Source organism: Micromys minutus (genome assembly GCF_963924665.1).
Source record: "Micromys minutus genome assembly, chromosome: 24".
Lineage (NCBI taxonomy): Eukaryota > Metazoa > Chordata > Mammalia > Rodentia > Muridae > Micromys > Micromys minutus.
The window spans coordinates 28740431-28761097 of NC_137959.1; the positions used below are offsets into that span (position 1 = coordinate 28740431).

General features: G+C 40.5%; 1 protein-coding gene across 3 annotated transcripts in view; it reads left to right on the forward strand.

Moving 5' to 3' along the window:
• The window catches only part of CTCF (CCCTC-binding factor), a 46575-nt gene extending 26162 nt beyond the window's left edge, over positions 1 to 20413 (forward strand). Inside the window, exons 3-12 of one of the 3 annotated variants that reach the window (XM_080937428.1) lie at positions 117 to 906; positions 1215 to 1385; positions 4398 to 4531; positions 7891 to 8011; positions 8884 to 9033; positions 12225 to 12385; positions 13478 to 13660; positions 14534 to 14669; positions 17748 to 17936; positions 18943 to 20413. In XM_080937428.1, the coding sequence (XP_080793554.1) occupies positions 126 to 906; positions 1215 to 1385; positions 4398 to 4531; positions 7891 to 8011; positions 8884 to 9033; positions 12225 to 12385; positions 13478 to 13660; positions 14534 to 14669; positions 17748 to 17936; positions 18943 to 19127 (2211 nt within the window). In that variant the 5' untranslated portion in view covers positions 117 to 125 and the 3' untranslated portion in view covers positions 19128 to 20413. The remainder of the gene's footprint in view (positions 1 to 116; positions 907 to 1214; positions 1386 to 4397; positions 4532 to 7890; positions 8012 to 8883; positions 9034 to 12224; positions 12386 to 13477; positions 13661 to 14533; positions 14670 to 17747; positions 17937 to 18942) is intronic. The other 2 variants (XM_080937430.1, XM_080937429.1) reach the window with 2 other exon arrangements.
• The last annotated feature ends 254 nt before the right edge of the window (positions 20414 to 20667 follow it).

Sequence of the window (20667 nt, forward strand, 5' to 3'; positions counted from 1 at the left end):
CTAAGTACTGAAATTAAAGGTGTGTGCACCACTAAAAGTTTTTAGTTTAAAATGTGTATGCTTTTATTTGGGCAAACCATATCTTAAATAACAATCTGTGTTCTCCCTTAATAAAGGAAGGGGAAATGGAAGGTGAGGCGGTTGAAGCCATTGTGGAGGAGTCTGAAACTTTCATTAAAGGAAAGGAAAGAAAGACTTACCAGAGACGCCGGGAAGGGGGTCAGGAAGAGGATGCTTGTCACCTGCCCCAGAACCAGACAGATGGGGGTGAAGTGGTCCAGGATGTCAACAGCAGTGTACAGATGGTAATGATGGAACAGCTGGATCCTACCCTTCTCCAAATGAAGACTGAAGTAATGGAGGGTACAGTGGCTCCTGAAGCAGAGGCTGCAGTGGACGATACCCAGATCATAACCTTGCAGGTTGTAAATATGGAGGAACAGCCCATTAATATAGGAGAGCTTCAGCTTGTCCAAGTACCTGTTCCTGTGACTGTACCTGTTGCTACTACTTCAGTAGAAGAACTTCAGGGGGCTTATGAGAATGAAGTGTCTAAAGAGGGCCTTGCAGAAAGTGAACCGATGATATGTCACACCTTACCTTTGCCTGAAGGATTTCAGGTGGTTAAAGTGGGGGCCAATGGAGAAGTGGAGACACTAGAGCAGGGGGAGCTTCCTCCTCAGGAAGACCCTAGCTGGCAAAAAGACCCAGACTATCAGCCACCAGCCAAAAAAACAAAGAAAACCAAAAAGAGTAAACTTCGTTACACAGAGGAGGGCAAAGATGTGGATGTGTCTGTATATGATTTTGAGGAAGAACAGCAGGAAGGACTGCTGTCTGAGGTTAATGCAGAGAAAGTGGTTGGTAATATGAAGCCTCCGAAGCCAACAAAAATTAAAAAAAAAGGTAAAACGAGTTTATTTGTAATGGACTTGTAAAACCATTTGGGGAAAAGGATACAACAGCCTGTATGCAAGCTATTTTTGTCAAGTGCTTTTTTTTCTTTCTTTCTCCTAGTGGGTGCCATGGCTTTTAATCCAAAAGAAGAGTCTTACTTATGTTTTTAAGTTCTCAAGAGAAGTCTATTAATGCTGTGAATTAATTTCTACTTAGAGTGACTTTGATTATAAAAAGTTAAGAGAATATAATTGTAGTTTGGGATTAATCTAAACATTGAAGCACTGTAACAAGTTCATGTTTTGTTTTGCATATAGGTGTAAAAAAAACATTCCAGTGTGAGCTTTGCAGTTACACATGTCCACGGCGTTCAAATTTGGATCGTCACATGAAAAGCCACACTGATGAGAGACCACACAAGTGCCATCTCTGTGGCAGAGCATTCAGAACAGTAACCCTCCTGAGGAATCATCTTAACACACACACAGGTGCTGGATATTAATGTGGGGTACAGCATAATAAAGGCTAAAACATGTTTTCTAATCCAAGATTACTTCAGTGGGAAGTTGAAGAAGATGATTTTTGTTAATCTGCAGTTTTCCCTTGACATAATTTATAAAAATTTAGCATTATGTTGCTAAGGATTTAACAGTAACAAGAAATGAGACCCAAGAAATGAGAAAGAACACTAGAAATAGAAGTAAAATCCTGCCTATGTTAGAACTGTGGCTTTTTTGTTTCTTGTTGATTCATCTTAAAGAAGGTAGGTTGTTTACAATTTAAGGATAGAAAAGTATAAGTACCATTCTCAAAGTTCATTTATTTGTTCAAATACAAAATATTCTTTAATATGGTATTCATTATTCATGTTTCATATAGACAGATTCCAGTGAAGTGACTGCATTCTCGCTCTCTGTAGACTCTTGTGCTGGCAAGTTTGTTTGTGTGAGTCTTTCTGTCAGCCTGGGGGGTGTGGGGGAGCAGAGAACTTGACACAAGCTATAGATGGTTCCATACCTAGGCCAGGTGGTCATAGGATTTATAAGAAAGCAGACGAAGCCAACCAGAGGGAGCACTCCAGTAAGCATAGTTCCGGCCCTGACTTCCTCAGCAGTGGAATTTGACCTGAGTGAGAGTCAGGCTGAAATGAACCCTCCCTTCTTCAAGTTGATATAGTCATAGTGCGGTTTTTTGTTTTGCTTTGTTTTAAAATCACAGCAGTAGAAACCCTAAGGCAACTCTCTCTGCAGGTTTTTAATCTTTCTGCCTAATTTCTTGATTGTAAGTTCTCTGACCCAGTTTTTTATGAAGAGTTTTTTCCCATATTATCTACTTCTTTCAGAGTAGATTTTCCTCTAGTTCTATCTTCACCATTTAAAATGGTGATGGTTGGTTTTGATTTGATATACTGGTTGTCAGATTAAATTAGTTGTCTGCTTTACATGTCAAAAGATTAGACAATTAGTGGACCATCTATTGCTTTATAAATAGTGTATTACATATTGGGATATTCTTAGCCATCTAGTCATTTTTTTAGAGTGTGCACACACACTTATAAATGCATCTAGAGGGCTGAAGACATGGCTCAGCAGTTAAGAGCACTGACTGCTCTTCCAGAGGTCCTGAGTTCAATTCCCATAACTACACGGTGGCTTAAAACCATCTGTAATGGGATCAGATGCCCTCTACTGGTGTGTCTGAAGACAGCTACAGTGTATTTATATACAATAAATAAATCTTTTAAATAAATAAATAAATGCATCTAGTACTTTGAAGACATTGTATTACTCTTTGATAGGATTTGTCCGTGTGTATTTACATTGACATGAGTACTCTTAGACTGTATTTAAGCTTTGAAAAGTTCATTCTGTGGCTATCTAGAATTGACTACTCATCTAGTTAACTAAGCCTGCAAAAGTCAAATGCACACATGCTCAAGTGCCACTTCCTGATAAAGAATATGCTTTTCACTTTCTAAATGTATTTATATTACATTCTAGGGGGCATTCTTTGGATTTTTTTTTCCCCCAAGACGGTCTTTTCTACATAGCCCTAGCTGTTCTAAGATTTACTATGTAGTCTAAGTTGGCTTTGAACTCAAAGACCTACCTGTGTCTGCCTACAGTGCTAGGATTAAAAGCATGCACTAGAATGCCCAGCTTCTAGTGGATACTCTTACCTATAAAGTTATAGCAAACAAACAAACAAAAAAAAAGACTTGGTGAACGTGAACCTTGAGAAGAAGGACATGGTGTCACATAGTACAGCCTGATGGAAATCCCTGCTACACAGCAGTATCCAGTTTGATAATTGTCAGGCTTTTTCTCCCAGAGGCAGAACTCTTCTTCCCGTAATAACACTAGGTGAAAAACAGAAGTTATTGTTCTGATTACCTTGTTCCTCAGATTGATTAATGCTTTCCTTCCCTTGATAATTGTTTTTTTTTTTTTTTTTTTTTCTGTACCACTAGATTAAATATACACTTCATAGAAAGAATTCCTTCATTTTCTTCTAACTCAGTGGTACTGAGGAAACAAATTTAACAAGAGAATAGCATTCCTTTTCATTTCTTAGTTGCTGTAATTTTTTCATCAGCACTTCCCTGCTTATATACTTCCATCTTTTTAGAAAGTCATTTTTGTACATTTGTTCATGGAGTTTTAAGCCTGTAAACCTAAACCTTTGGGAGGCTGGGCACTAGGAATAAGAGTTTAAGGCCAGTTCTGGGTTATAGATTTATATATTGAGACCTTAGAGACAGAACGAGAGAACAAAGAATAGTTTCTGCAGGTGTCTGTTCTCATTGTTGACATTGTGATTTTCTAATTATAATCTTTTTGCTGGGGGTGAGGGTTGTTTAGAGACTGGGTTTCAGTGTAGCCCTGGCTGTCCTGGAACTTAGTATGTAGGCCAGCCTAGCCTCAAATTCAGACCGCCCTCTGACCCTGCCTCTGCCTTCTAAGTGCTGGGATTAAAGGCATGTACCACCACTGCCCATGTATGTTGTTGCATTTGGTAAGGATGAAAATATACTGGAACTTCTTTTAATGGTTGGATTCTTAGTAACCAGTATATTTACAAAATAGGAATAAGAAGGATTTTTCTATTCAAAGGCAATGGAATCAAATAATTAGCAGAAACTTGCATTTAGCATATGTTCTCACATCTTTTTTTATAAATGTATTTTTTAAAGATTCATTTATTTAATGTATGTAAGTACACTGTAGCTGGCAGACACATTCCATTACAGATGGTTGTGAGCCACCATGTAGTTGCTGGGAACTGAACTCAGGACCTCTGGAAGAGCAGCCAGAGCTCTTAACCACTGAGCCATCTCTCCAGCCCCATGTTCTCACATCTTAGGGACTAGTGACAAAAATTTATCCAGGGCTTTCTGTAGCTTGTACAGCTACTTTCAGCTTATATAGTAGCTTTGAGCCATACATTGAACCCTGTCATGTAATGTGTCATTGATTTCTGTTATTCCCTCCTTTCTTTAGGTACTCGTCCTCACAAGTGCCCCGACTGCGACATGGCCTTTGTGACCAGTGGAGAGTTGGTGCGGCATCGTCGTTATAAACACACTCATGAGAAACCATTTAAGTGTTCCATGTGTGATTATGCCAGTGTAGAAGTGAGTGTCTAGTTCTTTATTATTGAGAGCTTTCTTAGACCATGATGGTGGGCTTTTTTGTTTTAGGGGAATACCTATTCTATGACTGAGCATGCTAGTGCATACCTTTAATATCAGCATTTAGGAACCAGAAGCAGATGGGTCTCTGAGTTCAAAGCTAGCCTGGCTTCGTAATGAGTACCAGGACAGCCAGACCTATAGAGAGAGAGACCCTGTCTCAAAAAAAATTTTTTTAAATGCCAACTCTATATATTAGTACAAGAAAGCTCTTCTATACTTTGAAGAAATAACTGTACCCAAGTCATTTAAAAATGGAAGGTTTCATGTATACCCCTTTAATCTTAGCATTGGATAGGCTGAGAATTATGAGTTTGAAATTACCTTGGACTAGATATTGAGTTTGAAACCAACTGAAATATAGTTGAGCTTGTCTCAATTGTAATAATAGAAGGTTTGGGGTTGGAGCAGCAGCATTTATGAGGCTCTGAGTTTGATTCCTATCATTTAGAGGGAAAAAAGGGAGCTGGAAGAGGGGTAATAAAATTCAGTTCTCATTACTGTGTAAAGTTCCAACAAGACTAGGGAAAAGCCAGAGCAAATCTCTCTTAATTAACTGAATCACTAAAGTGACCCATCATGCCTATAACCTCAGTAGTCGGGAGGCTGGAGCAGGTAGAGTGCTGCAAGCTTTAAGCCAGCCTAAGCTATAGAAACCCTGTCTCTATTATTGTTGTTGTTGTTATGGATCTTAATGCTATTGTTTCATCGTTGTATTAAGAATTACAGCTACTAGAAGAAGAAAAGTATAACTAGGCAAATGTTGTTGTCTTTTTTTTTTTTTTTTTTTTTTAATTGAGACAAGGTCTAACTATTTATGTATTCCAAGCTAGCCTGGAGCTCACAAAATTCTGCCTGCCCCTGCCTCCTGAGTGTTGGGATTAGAGGCCTGTTCCTCCACACCCAGCTGTTTGGTTTTTTGTTGTTTGTTTTTTCCTATTTTTCTATTTGAGTTGGGGTTGGGGGTACTTCCTGCACCCGTTTTTCTTTCACCCTGTGGATCTTGAGGTTGACACTCAGTCATCTGAAAATAATTTACTCAGTCATTTTGTCAGGTCTTGAAACATCATTTCTTAAAGATTTTTTATTTTTATTTTAGAGAGTATCCAGTAGTAAAAAAACATTAGAATAGGACGAATTCAGTGGATAGGGACCAAATATAAAGAAAGTATGGGCTGGGCAGTGGTGGTGCACACCTTTAATCCCAGCACTTGGGAGAGGCAGAGGCAGACGGATCTCTATGATTTCAAGCCCAGCCAGGTCTATAGTATATGTTCCAGGATAGCCAATTCAATGAAACTCTGTCTCAAGAACAAAAGTATATAGAAATGAACAATTTTGTACTTAAACCAGTGTTTGAACCCAGTTCCTTAGGCATGAACTTGACCACCAAGCTGTGTCTCCAGTCTCCACAAACATTTTGTACTAGTGTAAAAGTTTTTTTTTTTCTCTTCCCAAGAAAGCTTAACACCAAAGATGCTTCAAGATTTTTTCCAGGTTTTGTTTTCTGAGGTTATCTGTTGGGGGGTCGGTGAGTTAAGATTTTATTTTTTAAATTACACTATGTGTGGAGTACTTTGGGTGCACAAGTGTGATGGAGCCAGAAAAAGTTGAATCCCTTGTAGATGGAGTTTCAGGGGATTGGTTATGAGTTGCTGTGGCACTATCATGGGTCCTTGGAAGAACATTTGACAGTCTTAACTACTGGACTGAGCTCTCTCTCTAGCCTAACCCTGTTTTGGATTTTAGAATATTTGCATAAATATACTGGTATCTTGGCAAAGAGATTGAAGTGTAAGCATAAGTTTGTGCACAGAGGTATAATTTTATTTGTTTACTTATGTTGTAACTGTTTTCACTGAGACCAGTGTCAGATTTGCTGCTTGCTGGTATGTTGGTTCTTCAAAAAATTTTAATTTGGGACTCTAGGTGTGGATGTAGCTCAGTGGTACAGTGCTAGGCACTGTCTTGAGTCCCCGAACTGTCAAAGAGAGAAATAATAGTAGTTTCAAACCTTCCAACTGGAGTTATACAACCTATACTAAGAATAGAGAAACTATGAAACCTTGAGGTGGTCCCAATTCTCATAGTGGTGAAATGACTGAAATAACAATAAAAACCATTTTTGTGATTTTTGTTACTGTTAATGTGTTTTGAGACAGGGTGTTTTTGTTTTTTGGTTTTTTTTTTTTTTTTTTTTTTTTTTTTTTTTTGGTTGTCCTAGAACTCGCTCTGTAGACTAGATTGTTCTCGAACTCAGAGATCCATCCGCCTGCCTCCACCTCCCAAGTGCTGGGATTAAAGGTATGTGCCACCATGCCCAGCCCTCTCTTATATTTTTTAGGCAGAAAAGGGTACAAATTTTTCCAAAGGACATAAAAAATGAAGATTACAAGTTGAAAGTATGTAAAGAGAGGTGTTGTATTGAATGTTGTGAGTCTATGTGGTAAGTCAGGCAGGTATGGGGTGAGGTACTACTACTGGTGAGTGTGAGAGCACTCTTAGTCTGTGCATGGCACACCCTAATGTGGCAAAAGGGGTGGGGATTGAGCGATGCTGCAGGGATAGGCACTTGGCCGCTGAGCAAATGAGAAAATTTAGTAAATAATTCTCATGGGTGTAGAAGGGGTTTTCTCTTAAAATTAAAAACACTTTTTCAAAAATCTCAGACAGACATTAATTGCAAATATCCAAAGTATTTTTAGAGTCCTGTTTGAAACTCATAGTTTAGGATAAGGTGCTTACTAAGAGACAGAAAGCATCGCAAGTAGCAAGGAAGAGAAGTCAGAGACTCCGAAATCTCAGCCTGTTTAGGAAGTACAAATGAGAGAAAAGTAGGTAGGGGTATTAAAACATGAGTTTGGAGTTGAATTTTGTAGGAAAGTAATATATATAAAAATAGGCATGAGTTATTTACTATTGTGAAAGTTTCAAACAATAAAAGGGCTGCGTACATGGCTCAGTGGTAGAGAGTTCTTGCCTAATACAAGTCCCTGGGTTCAATCTTCAGGACCACTACCACACCACACCCATACACATACAATAATAGTAAAGACTAGTATAGCATCATGTGCCCAACTCAATTATCAGTGTGACAGTTTTTGCCTGATCCGTGTCCTGTCCATTCACCCCCATCTCCTTAGATTGTAATACTACTGAGAGGAAGCAAAGGCTACAAAGTAGGGGCTTTTCATAACTTTAGTGTCCCCAAATTAAGGTTTTGTACCTAAGCCATAGAGTTCATATTATAGTCCATGTTAACAGAAGTATAAGAAGTTCGTTCGATTGCTTTCATGTTTCAGGTCAGCAAATTAAAACGACACATTCGCTCTCATACTGGAGAGCGCCCGTTCCAGTGCAGTTTGTGCAGTTATGCCAGCAGGGACACATACAAGCTGAAAAGGCATATGAGAACCCATTCAGGTAGGACTTCTCCCCTCCTGCTACTAATGAGCTGCTCTTCAGTGAATCCTGTAAACTGCCATGTGCACCCAAGGCTTACCTGAATGGAAAACTATTAAGAAAAGTTCTGGTATATCATCTGAATTGATGGTTCTGAAAATATACCTGAGGGCAATTTTATTTGAGTCTTATAATGTGAAAATGGTTCTTTTAGGGGAGACATCAAGTGAAATTAAAATCTCATGTTTATCTTTTAAAGTCTGAGTAGAAGCTGGATGTGGTGGTACACACTTCTAATCCCAGCAAAGGCAAGCAGATCTTTTGAGTTTGAGGCCAGCTTAGTCTACATGGCAAATTCCAGACTAGCCAGGGCTACATAGTGACTCCTTGTTTCAAGTTTCAAAAGCTAAAATAATAAGTCTGGATAGATTATCTAACATACTGTGGTTTCTAAGTACTATCATTTTGTAAAAAGAAAGGCTTGTGCTCAAGTGTCATAGCACAAGCCTATAATCTTGATACTTGGGGCTAAGGTAAAAGTATCTCTGGTGCGAGACCATCCTAGACAGCAAGACAAGATCCTGCTTCAAAAAGTAAAAGAGAAAGTACAATTTAGTTCTGGTTTCCCCCTTCCCCCAGGTAAACTTTGCCATAAGAAATACTGTCCTAAAATAGAAGAGTGTAGAGAGCAGAGCAGAGCAAACAAAGGTATAGGATTTGTTTGCTAATTCTGAAGATAGGCATGAGTTGAACAATTAATTACACCAAGCTTTACCTTCTCAAGCAAGGCCTTTGATCTTATATGGCCTAACGTGTGTCTGCCACTCGGCTATTCACTTATGAAGTTACAGTATTTACTCATTTAATTTGTTCATTCTGTATTTTCTTTTAAGGAGAAAAACCTTATGAATGTTATATTTGTCATGCTCGGTTTACCCAGAGTGGTACCATGAAGATGCACATTTTACAGAAGCACACAGAAAATGTGGCCAAATTTCATTGTCCCCATTGTGACACTGTTATAGCTCGAAAAAGTGACTTGGGTAAGTAGATTTATCAGAGACAAAGAATTTATGAAAATAAGAAGATAAATATTTGACCTTATACTCAAACTTTTATTTATGTTAACAAATGGCTTACTACTTAGTGGAAGCCATAGCTTAACTCCCCCTCCTCCTGACTTTTTTCTCTTTATTAATGTGACACTACAAGTTAAATATAACCAGAATATAGACTGTACATAAGGTAATGGGAACTGTAATAGGGAACACTATGCCTGTAACACTAGCTTCCATTCTCTAAATAAGAAAGTAACATGTCTCAAATAAGGTCAGTTTCCTTCAGGTTTTTCAAGAGTATTTGTACATTCTGCGGAGTAATTGGAATATTTTATTGGTTTAGTGATAACTATTCCTGTACGTTGGTAAGCCAGAATTACATAGAGGGAGAATTTATCTATAGGAATTTTAGTGTGGTACATGCTTACATTTAGGATCATCTAGAGTTCTCTCTTCATCTTTCTTACTAAAGAAACACAGAAGTTAGGGATAGTAAGTGCCAGCATTTGGAAAGTTGAAGCAGAAGATTGAGAATTCAAGACCAGCCTTGGTTATGTAAGACTGTCTCAGACAGAAAATAAAGGGATAACTTAGTGGCATGTACCTGTGGTCCCAGTTTCTCAGAAGTCTTAATCAGGAGAACGTTTTGGTTCTGGGATTTTAAGCATAGCCTTAGCCACGTTAGGAGGCCCGTGCTTTACTACATAAAAAAATAGAAATACTACTCAGTCTATGCTCAACTCAAAATACAGTTTCCTGAACATATTGACTTTGTGTGTTGAGGCCCCGGGCCTCATGGAAGCAGTTAAGCACTGTACCATAAATTATGCTCTTAGAAACATTTTTTTACATTCACTTATATTTTTGTGGTTTAGATTTTTCTGTTTACATTTGGTCTTTACAGTATAAAGTAAGCAGGGTATATCTTACTCTAGTTTTAGTACAGTGGTAAGTGTAATGCTTACAAAGATGTACCAGATGTTCAGCAGAATTGATGAGTGGCAAAGCTGGGCAGAAGCCCCTGAGTTCCCTCAGGTTGGGTGGTTGGTTTGGTTGTTATGCTTTATTGATGGTACTGGGAATTGAACCCAAGCCATCTCAGGAGTAATGTGAAAAGTAATAGAGTAGGACACCTGAGGTCCTACTTCAGCCTCTGTGAACCCAGAGATGAGTGCAGTATGTCCTATCTCTCCACCCCCACCCCCGCATATCTCCATGCTGGGGATTGAACCTGGTCCACAGAATTGGTCCTCTGTTCTTTGGGTTTTGGTTTCTCTTAGGGAAGAGACTACGCATATCATATGTTCACAATCCTAATATGGGCTGCCCTCCTCCTGAGCAGTCCCACAAGTTGCTCTTTTGGGGCTATTCCCATTGTTCCGTAGTGTATTCATTTGTGGCACAGATCCTTTGGCTCTGCTCTGTAGGATGTACCATTACTCAGTAGAGTTAGACAAGTCTTTCCCTTTTAACTACTAACCTTTTTTGCTTACAATAGAAAGGTAGTAGGGTGAAATTTCCTGTTATAAAACCAATTTATAATCTCCTTATATCTACACCTACCTTCACCTTTCCTATCTGCCCTTAGGAGTTGGTGTGGCTCTCTTTATCTGTGCTTTGTCCCTTCACCCTCATCCCCACTTTTTATTTCCTTATGTATGTTCATTATTAGTTTATGTTTGCAAGTTGGTGTACTCATTTCTCTCCTATTCACAAGAGCATGATTTTGAATGAGGCCTCATGGTATAGACAAGTCATTTTAGCTGCTCAAGAAGCTGAGGCAAAAGAATAACAATTTTAGGACCTGCCTGCACCTATGTAGGGAGACCCTGCCTCAAAGGTTTTTTTTTGTTTTTTAATAATATTGGTGACAGAGCTCAGTGGTCAAGTGCTTACCTGGCATATGTAGGGCCCTGTGTTTAATCTTTAGCACCACAAAAAATTTTTAAATAACAGTTTTCCCAAATGTCTGTCTATCTGTCTGTCTCCCCCCTCCACCACCACCACCATCCCATGTTGCTGGAGGTTAAATCTGGCTCATGTTGTGTGGTGGGTAAGCCATTTCTCAGAGTTACATCCCTACCCCTAGGTTTAATTTACTTCCTTCTAGCCAACTGTAATGAACAATGATGCCCCTTGTAGTTTTTCCTTCCCTGTTTTTGACATCCCTTTCATTTGTAGAATCTACTGGCACTCCAGTAAACAGCCTTGCTAAAACACTGTACTCATTTCATGTGCTTCCTTAACAGTACCTTCCCCCTCCCAAAAAAAAAAAAAAAACAGTACACTGCAATCTCTGTAAAGCACTTTCTTTCCTCTGCCTCTATGATTAAAGTACTATTGGATTTCTCTCTTTGGTAGTTCTTCCTCTTGACCCCCTTTTAAAAACTGTTCCCTCTTCTCAGTGGCCTTAACTCTTAGATTGAAAGCCTAACCCAGGCTGGGTGTGGTTCTGAAGGCCTCTGATCCCAGCATTCAGGAGATGCTTAGGCAGGTATCTCTGAGTTCCAGGCCAGTTGTAAGCTGTTGGAGTCATAGAGACCCTGACTCAACAGTGAAACAAGCCTGACTATACTAGTTCTTACTTTTGGCCTTTTGTCTTAGTGACTTCATCAGCTCCCTGGTTCCACTCCTGTTTTAATTCTATACTATCTATCTGTCCTTTTCTGTTCCCATCCCTATTTTAATGTGATTGCTTCAGATTCAATGTCTGTGAAACTATAGGTCTAGAATGGCCTACTATAGGTCTAGAATGGTCTCCAGAACAGACACGGCTTGGTCTTGACCCCTTTCCACCATTTCTCACCTTAGTAAGTGGCTTTGTTGTTATTAGGTGTCATCTCCAGCACCCACTTTACTCTTCATCTTGTCTCATGTTTAGTCAGTGACTTCCCTCCCACTGCTCTCACTTCTGGATCTCTCCACACTTCCATTCTGAGTGTAGTCCTCAGGCTTCTGTCTCTGACTTGTTCTCTCCCCACTGATGTTACCATTGGATAGAGGTGGAGAGGGTGAGGGGTGCCACAGCACTAGGGACTGACTCTGGCTCTCACTCCTACTAACCAAAGGTTTTACTTCTGATCTCATGTTCTTAAGAAATAAATCCATTACTAACTTGTAGAAATATTTAATTTGTGTTTTTCCAAGTTCAACCTGGCTTTATATTTTATTTGCAGGTGTCCACTTGCGAAAGCAGCATTCCTATATTGAGCAGGGGAAAAAATGTCGCTACTGTGATGCTGTGTTTCATGAGCGATATGCTCTCATTCAGCATCAAAAATCACACAAAAATGAGAAGCGCTTCAAGTGTGATCAATGTGATTATGCTTGTAGACAGGTAGGTACTGTTGTAGTTAGAAAGCCAGTGATCCAGCTGGAGAGATGGATCAGCGGTTAAGAGCACTGGCTGCTTTTCCAGAGGTTCTGAGTTCAGTTCCCAGCAACCACATGGTGGCTCACAACCATCTGTAATGGGATCTGATGCCCTCTTCTGGTGTGTCTGAAGAAAGTGACAGTGTGCTCACATAAAATAAGTATAGTTTTTATTTATTTATTTATTTATTTATTTATTTATTTTTAAGGAAAGCCATTGATGCTCTATTTCAAGTATCATGTGACTAGTATGGTACTTTTTTTCTTTTTACTGAGATATGGTTTCTTTGTTTAATCTCTTTGTAGAATAGGGTAGTCTCTCAAATTTAGAGATCCTCCTAGCTATTGCTTCCTGAGTGCTGGGATAAAAGGTGTGTGACACCATACCTAACCTGGTAGCTATTTCTAAGAATATTTTTCAGACAAATATAAAGAATAGTCATAGGTGGTACTCTTTATCAGTTGAATCTGGGTCTACATATGCATATGACAGATGTGATATCTTAAGATACACCCTCAGCTTCTTTCTTGAAGAGGGGTGGGTATGGCTTAGTTACAGAGTATAGTGAATTAGAGTCCAGCCTTGACTACATAAGACTATGCCTGACCAAACCAAAAAATCCCAAGGGTATTAAGTCCAAGACTTGGGAAAAGAATCTGGCCCCAGAATGATTCTTAAACTGGAGTTAGAAAAGCAGCCCAGGGCTGGAGAGATGGCTCAGTGTTAAGAACACTGACTGCTCTTCCAGAGGTCCTGAGTTCAAATCCCAACATGGTGGCTCACAGCCATTTGTAATGAGATCTGATGCCCTCTTCTGGTGTGTCTGAAGACAGCTATAGTTTAAATAAATAAATAAGAAAGAAAATCCCAACGCAGGGAGCGGCTTTCTCTGTGCTGGGGTTTCAGGTACGCATTTTTGCTTCTCTGTGAATATACTGTTAACATCTTGACAGTGTTAACTCTTGAGGATGAATGGCATAGGGTGTGCATGCGTAGCAGCTAGGGTAACAGCCCTGTGACTCTTTGAGGCCTTTCTGACAAGCACTTCTGTTTCAGGAGAGGCACATGATCATGCACAAGCGCACTCACACGGGGGAGAAGCCTTATGCCTGCAGCCACTGCGACAAGACCTTCCGCCAGAAACAGCTCCTTGACATGCATTTCAAGCGCTATCATGATCCCAACTTTGTCCCTGCGGCCTTTGTTTGTTCTAAGTGTGGGAAAACATTCACACGCCGGGTAAGGGTTGGGTTCCTATTATGGTTCTTAATATCACATGCCTGATCTGCTGTTACAGAATACAGTTGTTGCACTGGAGCAATAAATGTAGATAGACTTTGCCTTTTGAAAAGACTTATTTATTCCTGTCTCAGGTTCTTCTGTCCATCGGGAAAGCCTTCTGTGGATAGGGACTACAGCATCTTTGAGTAGGCTGGTGGTAAAAAGGCATCTTTTTAGGTGGATTAAAATCTGTATTCTATCATAACCCTAACTAGTTTGAGTCTGACTTAGCTTTCTCTGTTGGTTAGCCAAGTCAGCACTTGCCAGCCATGCTGAATCTCTCCCAAGTTTCTGTGTGACTACAGGCCCTGAGCTCAACGCTCACACCCCCCCCCCCCAACACTCAAACACACACCCTCATGCATGCAGGGCCCAGCCTTCTTACTGGTGTCTCTTCACTCCTTTTTTTTTTTTTTAGTACAGAATAGAATTTATTCAGGTCATGGGAGAGTTAAGAGGGTGGTAGAGGTGAGGGGGGAAGTAAAGGAGTAGAGACCTGCCATGAACACGTGGGGGGGGGAAGGGAAGGGGAAGAGGAGGGGTAGGGTTGGGAGAGCAAAAGAGCCAGGAGGCAAGAGAGGCCAAGAGCTCTTCACTCCTTTTTTATCTCAGTCTATTACCCTATCTCTGACTACTATAGCATCTGAAAGATGCTATCCATCTTTCCTGAATTCGATGGGAGGAACATGCTCGGTACAGTTTGCAGAATTTTGTGACTTTATGTATTCCTTAAAGTTTGTTTTTATTTAATTAAAGAGAACTTTCCGTCTGAACTTAGTTTTTTTTTTTTTTTTTAAAGTAGTGTGTAACAAGGTTTGTTCCTTTTGTCAGAATACAATGGCAAGACATGCAGATAACTGTGCTGGTCCAGATGGTGTAGAGGGGGAAAATGGAGGAGAGACAAAGAAGAGCAAACGAGGAAGAAAAAGAAAGATGCGATCTAAAAAAGAAGACTCTTCTGATAGTGGTAAGTGGATCATTGTTGATTTGGTTAGAGGTGACACACTGGAGGCCTTGTTTCCAGTACATCTGTGTAAGATAGTAGAGGCAAGAAGGTCCCTCTTCTTTACACTTGTAATCTTTCTAAAGCCAAGTGGAGCAGAAAGATCAAAGCAGAGGTTCCATGCCAGCCTCACCACATAGCAAGTTCAAGGCAATCCCTGGCACCAAGAAATGTCGGGGGGGGGGGGGCTGGAGAGATGGCTCAGTGGTTAAGAGCACTGGCTGCTCTTCCAGAGGTCCTGAGTTCAATTCCTACCAACCACATGGTGGCTCACAACCATCTGTAATGGGATATGATGCCCTCTTCTGGTGTGTCTGAAGACAGTTACAGTGTACTCATATATAATAAATAAATAAATCTTTAAAAAAAAAAAATGAAATGTCAGAATACACCCACCCAGAAGTTAGAAGTACTGACAATAAACATGAGGTTGCATAGCTCTGTACTTGTTTGCTGCAGTCCTCCCTGCTGCTATAGGCTCTGCAGTGCCTTCTCTTTCTCTGGTACCATGCTGTTCATGTTCTGTCTCTGAAGAAACTACTGACAGCCTCTAGTAGATCTGCACAATTCTTTCTTTTGAAGAACCACTGATTTCACTCATAGGTCTCACAGGTATTGTCTCTTTTCTTCCCCTAGAACACTTGAGTCAATCTGGACTCTATCCTATTGCTAGCAGAGGCCATATATAGTCTTATTTACCCTATAATTTCTGTCTGTTAGCCATCTGCACAGATTGACCACAGAATTTTTCCAAAATTTCTCAAAGCCAAAAGCCTTTGAATCCTTTTTGACCTTGTTAACTAACATTTCTCTGCATTCCCCCACCCCCCAGTTTCTGGTTGGATTTGTTTAATTTTCTAGGCATAGGGCAGTGGAGGCTCAAGTGAGTTCCACAAAGAAGCATCTTATTTCTGACACACTGCCACCTACAGTGTGTTCCTTTTACTCAGTAACTTGGAACATGAAGCATTTTATCTTGAAGATAAGGCATTTACTCATAGCTGTAACTTAAAACATTCTTTCCAGAGAGAGTGAATTGTGTGTTAATAGTCTGTGCATCTTGGAGGAAGCAAGCAGTGCCACAGCACTGGGCAAGGATAATAAGTACTGTCTGACTGCCTGTGAGTGTAGACAGCAAAGGCGTGAATCCCACCTCCAGCAGTTTTAGCTCCTCGCCTTTCCTGTAAATAAGGACAATGCTCAGAGAGGAGGAGGGGAGAGGAGCACTTGCACACATGTAGGCCAGAGGTCACGTCCCAGGGATACTCCCGGGATATTTCCTAAGTGCTAGGATTATTTGGGACATACCACCACTCCACTTCAGGCTCTTTTTATTAGTATTTAATCTTTTAATATTATGTGTATGTGGGAAAATAAGTATGTGGCGTGAATTCAGACTCCAGTGGAGGCTTGAATCATTAATTCCCCTGGAGTTGGAGTTAGTGGTGAACCACCTATTGTGAATGCTAGGAACTGAACTTGAGTAGGAAGTGCCCTAACCACTGGGCAATCCTTTCAGCTCCAAGGCCTTAAAAAAAAAATTGGGGTGGTGATGATTAAACTCTCAAGTCCTCAAGCTTTCATGACAAGCACTTTTATTTACTAGCTGAGCTGTCTTCCCAGCTCTGGATATCTCCTCTTAGCTGAAATACTGAATCCTAATAAAAAGAGGCTTCTCTATTGTAATGAACACTGTAAAGGCTGTGTTTATATTATATAGAAATTATATAGCCCAGGGTGGCTTCAAACTCCCAGCTCTCTTGCCACAGCCTGTCATGAACTGTATATGTACACTACTATATGCAGTTGTCTCTTTTCTTAATCCTCAAAGCTTTGTTGGGTTGCTGTGCTAAAGACACTCCCCAAGGAAGTGAAGGGTAGGTGTGTCAAGTCTGTACACCAAGTAAGAGAGCTGAGACTTCAAAGCCTTAATATCTGATTCCTTCTTGGTATTCTCTTAATTCACCCCCTTTACATTTAATAGTTTTAAAGGCTGGGGAAGTAGCTCAGCAGTACTTGCTGAACATGCACAAAGCTCTGAGTCCAGTCCCCAGCACTGCATTATTATGGCATCTGCCTATAAATTTAGGAGTTGGAGGGAAGAGGATCAGAAAAAGAAAACAGTCCCAGAACTTTTCCTCTTACCCTCGTAAACAGGACTCTCATTAGCAGTTTCTGTATTTCCTTCTCTTGTAGGTGGGTGTATGCATATCCCCATATGTTCTGCCTCTGTCTAAAGATGAGCACCTCCCCTCCCCGTGCTTCAACTTAAGCTCAGACTCCTGCTTTGCCTTTGTATAATACGAGAAATATTTGTTAATTTGCTTAAGAGCTGTTTGGTAGTATGTTACATAACTGATAAAAGATGAAGCTTGGGCTGGAGAGATGGCTCAGGGGTTAACAGCACTGATTGCTCTTCTAAAAGTCCTGAGTCAATTCCCAGCAACCACATGGTGGCTCACAACCATCTCTAATGGGATCTGATGCCTTCTTTTGGTGTGTCTGAAGATATCGACAGTGTATACATATAAATTAAATAAATAAACAAACAAATAGATGAAGCTATCTGTATGGTTTGAAACTCAGCTTTTTTTTTTTTTTTTTGGTTGGTTGGTTTGTTTTGTTTTTTGAAACAAGATTTCTCCATTTAGTCCTTGAACTTAGAGATCCACCTGTCTCCACTTGAGTGCTGGAATCAAAGGTGTGGACCACTACCACTTGGCGGTCTTACTCTTGTACTCAGTGTACTAGTATTCTTAACGCTAAACAGCTCACATGAAATGTGAAAGTAGGGGTTTTGTTTTGTGTTGGTTTTGATACAGGGTCTCTTTTCTTATCCATGACTCTCCTGTAACTCAGTATGCAGAGACAGATCGGCCTGCCTTTGCTTCCCAACTGCTGGGATCAAAGGTGTGCACCTCCGTGCCCAGCCAAGGACCTTTTCCTAGGGAATATAAAAGTGTTTCCAGAACATTTAATGGTCTGCTTTCTTTGTCTCTCACCACTCTGCTTGACCCACCACCTGTGCTTTGATTTCTTGAGAAGAAAATGCTGAGCCGGATCTCGATGACAATGAGGAGGAGGAGGAGCCTGCTGTAGAAATTGAACCTGAGCCAGAGCCTCAGCCTCAGCCTCAGCCTCAGCCTCAGCCTGTGACCCCAGCACCACCACCTGCCAAGAAGAGAAGAGGGAGACCTCCAGGAAGAACCAACCAGCCCAAGCAGAACCAGCGTAAGTTGCCTGCGTTGGCTCAGTAGGCATCTCATGTGAGGAGGCAGACTGTGTTTTCATGAAGATGGGGACTGAGTTTTGAGAACAAGTGAAGGTCACACAGGCACAGATGCTCAGGAAGCCTTTTTTTTAAAGGAAGTATTTTTTTGTTTTTGCTTTTGTTTTTTTACTGAGAAACATAAAAGGCAGAAAAAGTCTAGAGGAGAAAGGTACTATGTCCTGCAAAGTGGGTGTGCTTTGGGAGGGGTTATAAAACAACCAAGATCACAGTCACGTGGCAGAGCTGGCAGGGTTATGAGTATTAAAGAGCCAGGCTTTTAAGGAATGAAGGAGTGAAGTAATAAATATACAGACTGTCCTGCTAGAGAAATTGAGGCCCATAAAGCTGGGAATGGTATTACCAGCCATAATCCCAACACATGGGAGGCTAACTGGACTACATGGGAACAAGAAGGGAAGGAGAAAAATTCAGGTGAACGGATTGTCCCAGAGGTGTTCCCTTTCTAGATCTCCGCAAAACAGCCTTTTCTTCTATTAAATTCAGGGGTTAATCTATAATTAAGCTCCCCGAGCACCATGTTTAAATGTCCATCACAGAGCAGGGCTAACTCTATATCTAGACCACCTACACACAACTACTTGAGAGCAGTACAAGATCAGAAATGTCAGCTACATCATATATTCTGTGAGGTACTTGTGTGTGGTGTGGTGTTAGATTTCTTTTACCTTGCCTTGCATTACTATAAATCCTAAATATAGAACATAAAGGAAAACTAAAACAGTTTTTAAAGTGCAGTTTAGAGGCTGTGAAGGTGAATGCCAGTATTGGTATCTTGACAATTTCTAGCCTATTGGGATTTTATGTGTGACCACTTGGCATTCACAAGAGGTTGCTTTGTTTTCTATGCTGCTGCTTCCTACTCATTATCAGCATCTGAAACAATGCCTGTACTCTCTGGGGGCTTTAATGTACCATTTGTTTTTTGTTCCTGCTCTTTTTTGCCAGCAACAGCCATCATTCAGGTTGAAGACCAGAATACAGGTGCAATTGAGAACATTATAGTTGAAGTCAAAAAAGAGCCAGACGCCGAGCCTGCGGAGGGGGAAGAAGAAGAGGCTCAGGCAGCTACCACAGATGCCCCCAATGGAGACCTCACGCCTGAGATGATTCTTAGCATGATGGACCGGTGATGGCGGGGCCTTCCTCGTCACCAAGACTGTTGGGCTGTGTTTAAACGGCCCAAATCTTAATATTTCTTTCTTTCTTTCTTTGGCTTTGGGAACGGCATAATTTTACACCATTTTACCAAACATACTGAGAACGAAAACTTCAAGGATGATGTTAGAAAAATGTGATTTAACTAGAACTTGTTTGATGTTAGCAAATCATGGAATGTTCTAAGTCTCTGAGGGTTTACTGTGAAGTGCTGAGGACAGTGTTGATGCCTAATTAGTTTTCTTAGACGGAAACAGACATTGAGCCCTCTCTCTTGATTTAGTAAACCACTCCAGAATGGCCACAGGTTTCCCAGAGTTCTATGGTCTTCCCAAGAGAGTTTTTAATTGTAAATGCAGACTTGGGAAAGACTTAGACTTTTAACCTGGTTTTGCTTTTGCTTTTCCTGACTCCCTTTGCTCAGAGTCAGTTGCACACCAGTAGGATGGCATGCTACGATCAGTTTCTGTCCTGAAAGCTTTGCCTCTTTCTTGGCAAAGTTTCTGGTATGGTCAAGCTTGTAAATAACCTTTTTTACATTTTAATCTTTTCCATTAATTAAGAGGTTGAAAAGAAGTACAGTGTAAGAATAAGAAAACCCAGCATTTTAATTATTTTCAAATTAAGGAGATACGGACACAGACTTGGTGGTATGTGAATGTTGACCGGATCACAATCATGTAGCAGAAGGGCACTGGGCCTGTCGCCTGCTAGTCATGGGCACCATGTGAAAGTCCTGATTTCCAGCTCATGGAGCCACCATTTGAACCTTGAACAAATAATTTTCATTTATGATTTCCTCATCAACATTTTCTTTGCTCTGTTTGTAGCTTAATGTTCTGTTAAAGCCAGAAGAGTTGATTATGAATGGGCCACAGCAACCCTGGCAAGCTGGGCCAAAAAAATTTCAGTAGGTCAGTAATTTAAACTTTAAATCTGAGGGAAAAAAATTATTAATAATAATGTGAAGCAAACCAACTTAAAAAGTGATTCTTGCACATGAATTGTCACATGTTACATGTTTTTTAAAGAGCCTCAGTCTGACTGATTTCAAACACTTTTTTTTCTTCTGTGTATTGCTTTTAAGAGAGCCATCAGTTAGCTATCAGAATCTAGGTTGATGCATTTTTGTACTTAGCTGTACTGTGTGATATTTTTCATTATTTTAGGATGCCAACATGAGACCTGTAATAAAATATGTAATGGGGTTGAAAGCTGGGGAGGAGGATCTACTGCTGTACAGCTAATAAATCATAACGGATTAACAGGCATTCTGAAGACTCGTATCTTTTGGGATTCCTATTTGTTGAGGTCCCTTGGAGGCCTATGCACAGCTTTCTTCTGCAACAGACAGGAGATAGATGATCCTGGCAGGTGATGGGCTGTGGAATGCAGCCCATTCAAGTTGTATCCCACAGTGTGTGGGAATAGGGAAGCCCCCTGCTTCCAAGAGATACCTGAGGAATGACTTGCACAGCAAGTGTTGCCAGAGATGCTGATGGGAGGCTGTGCCCT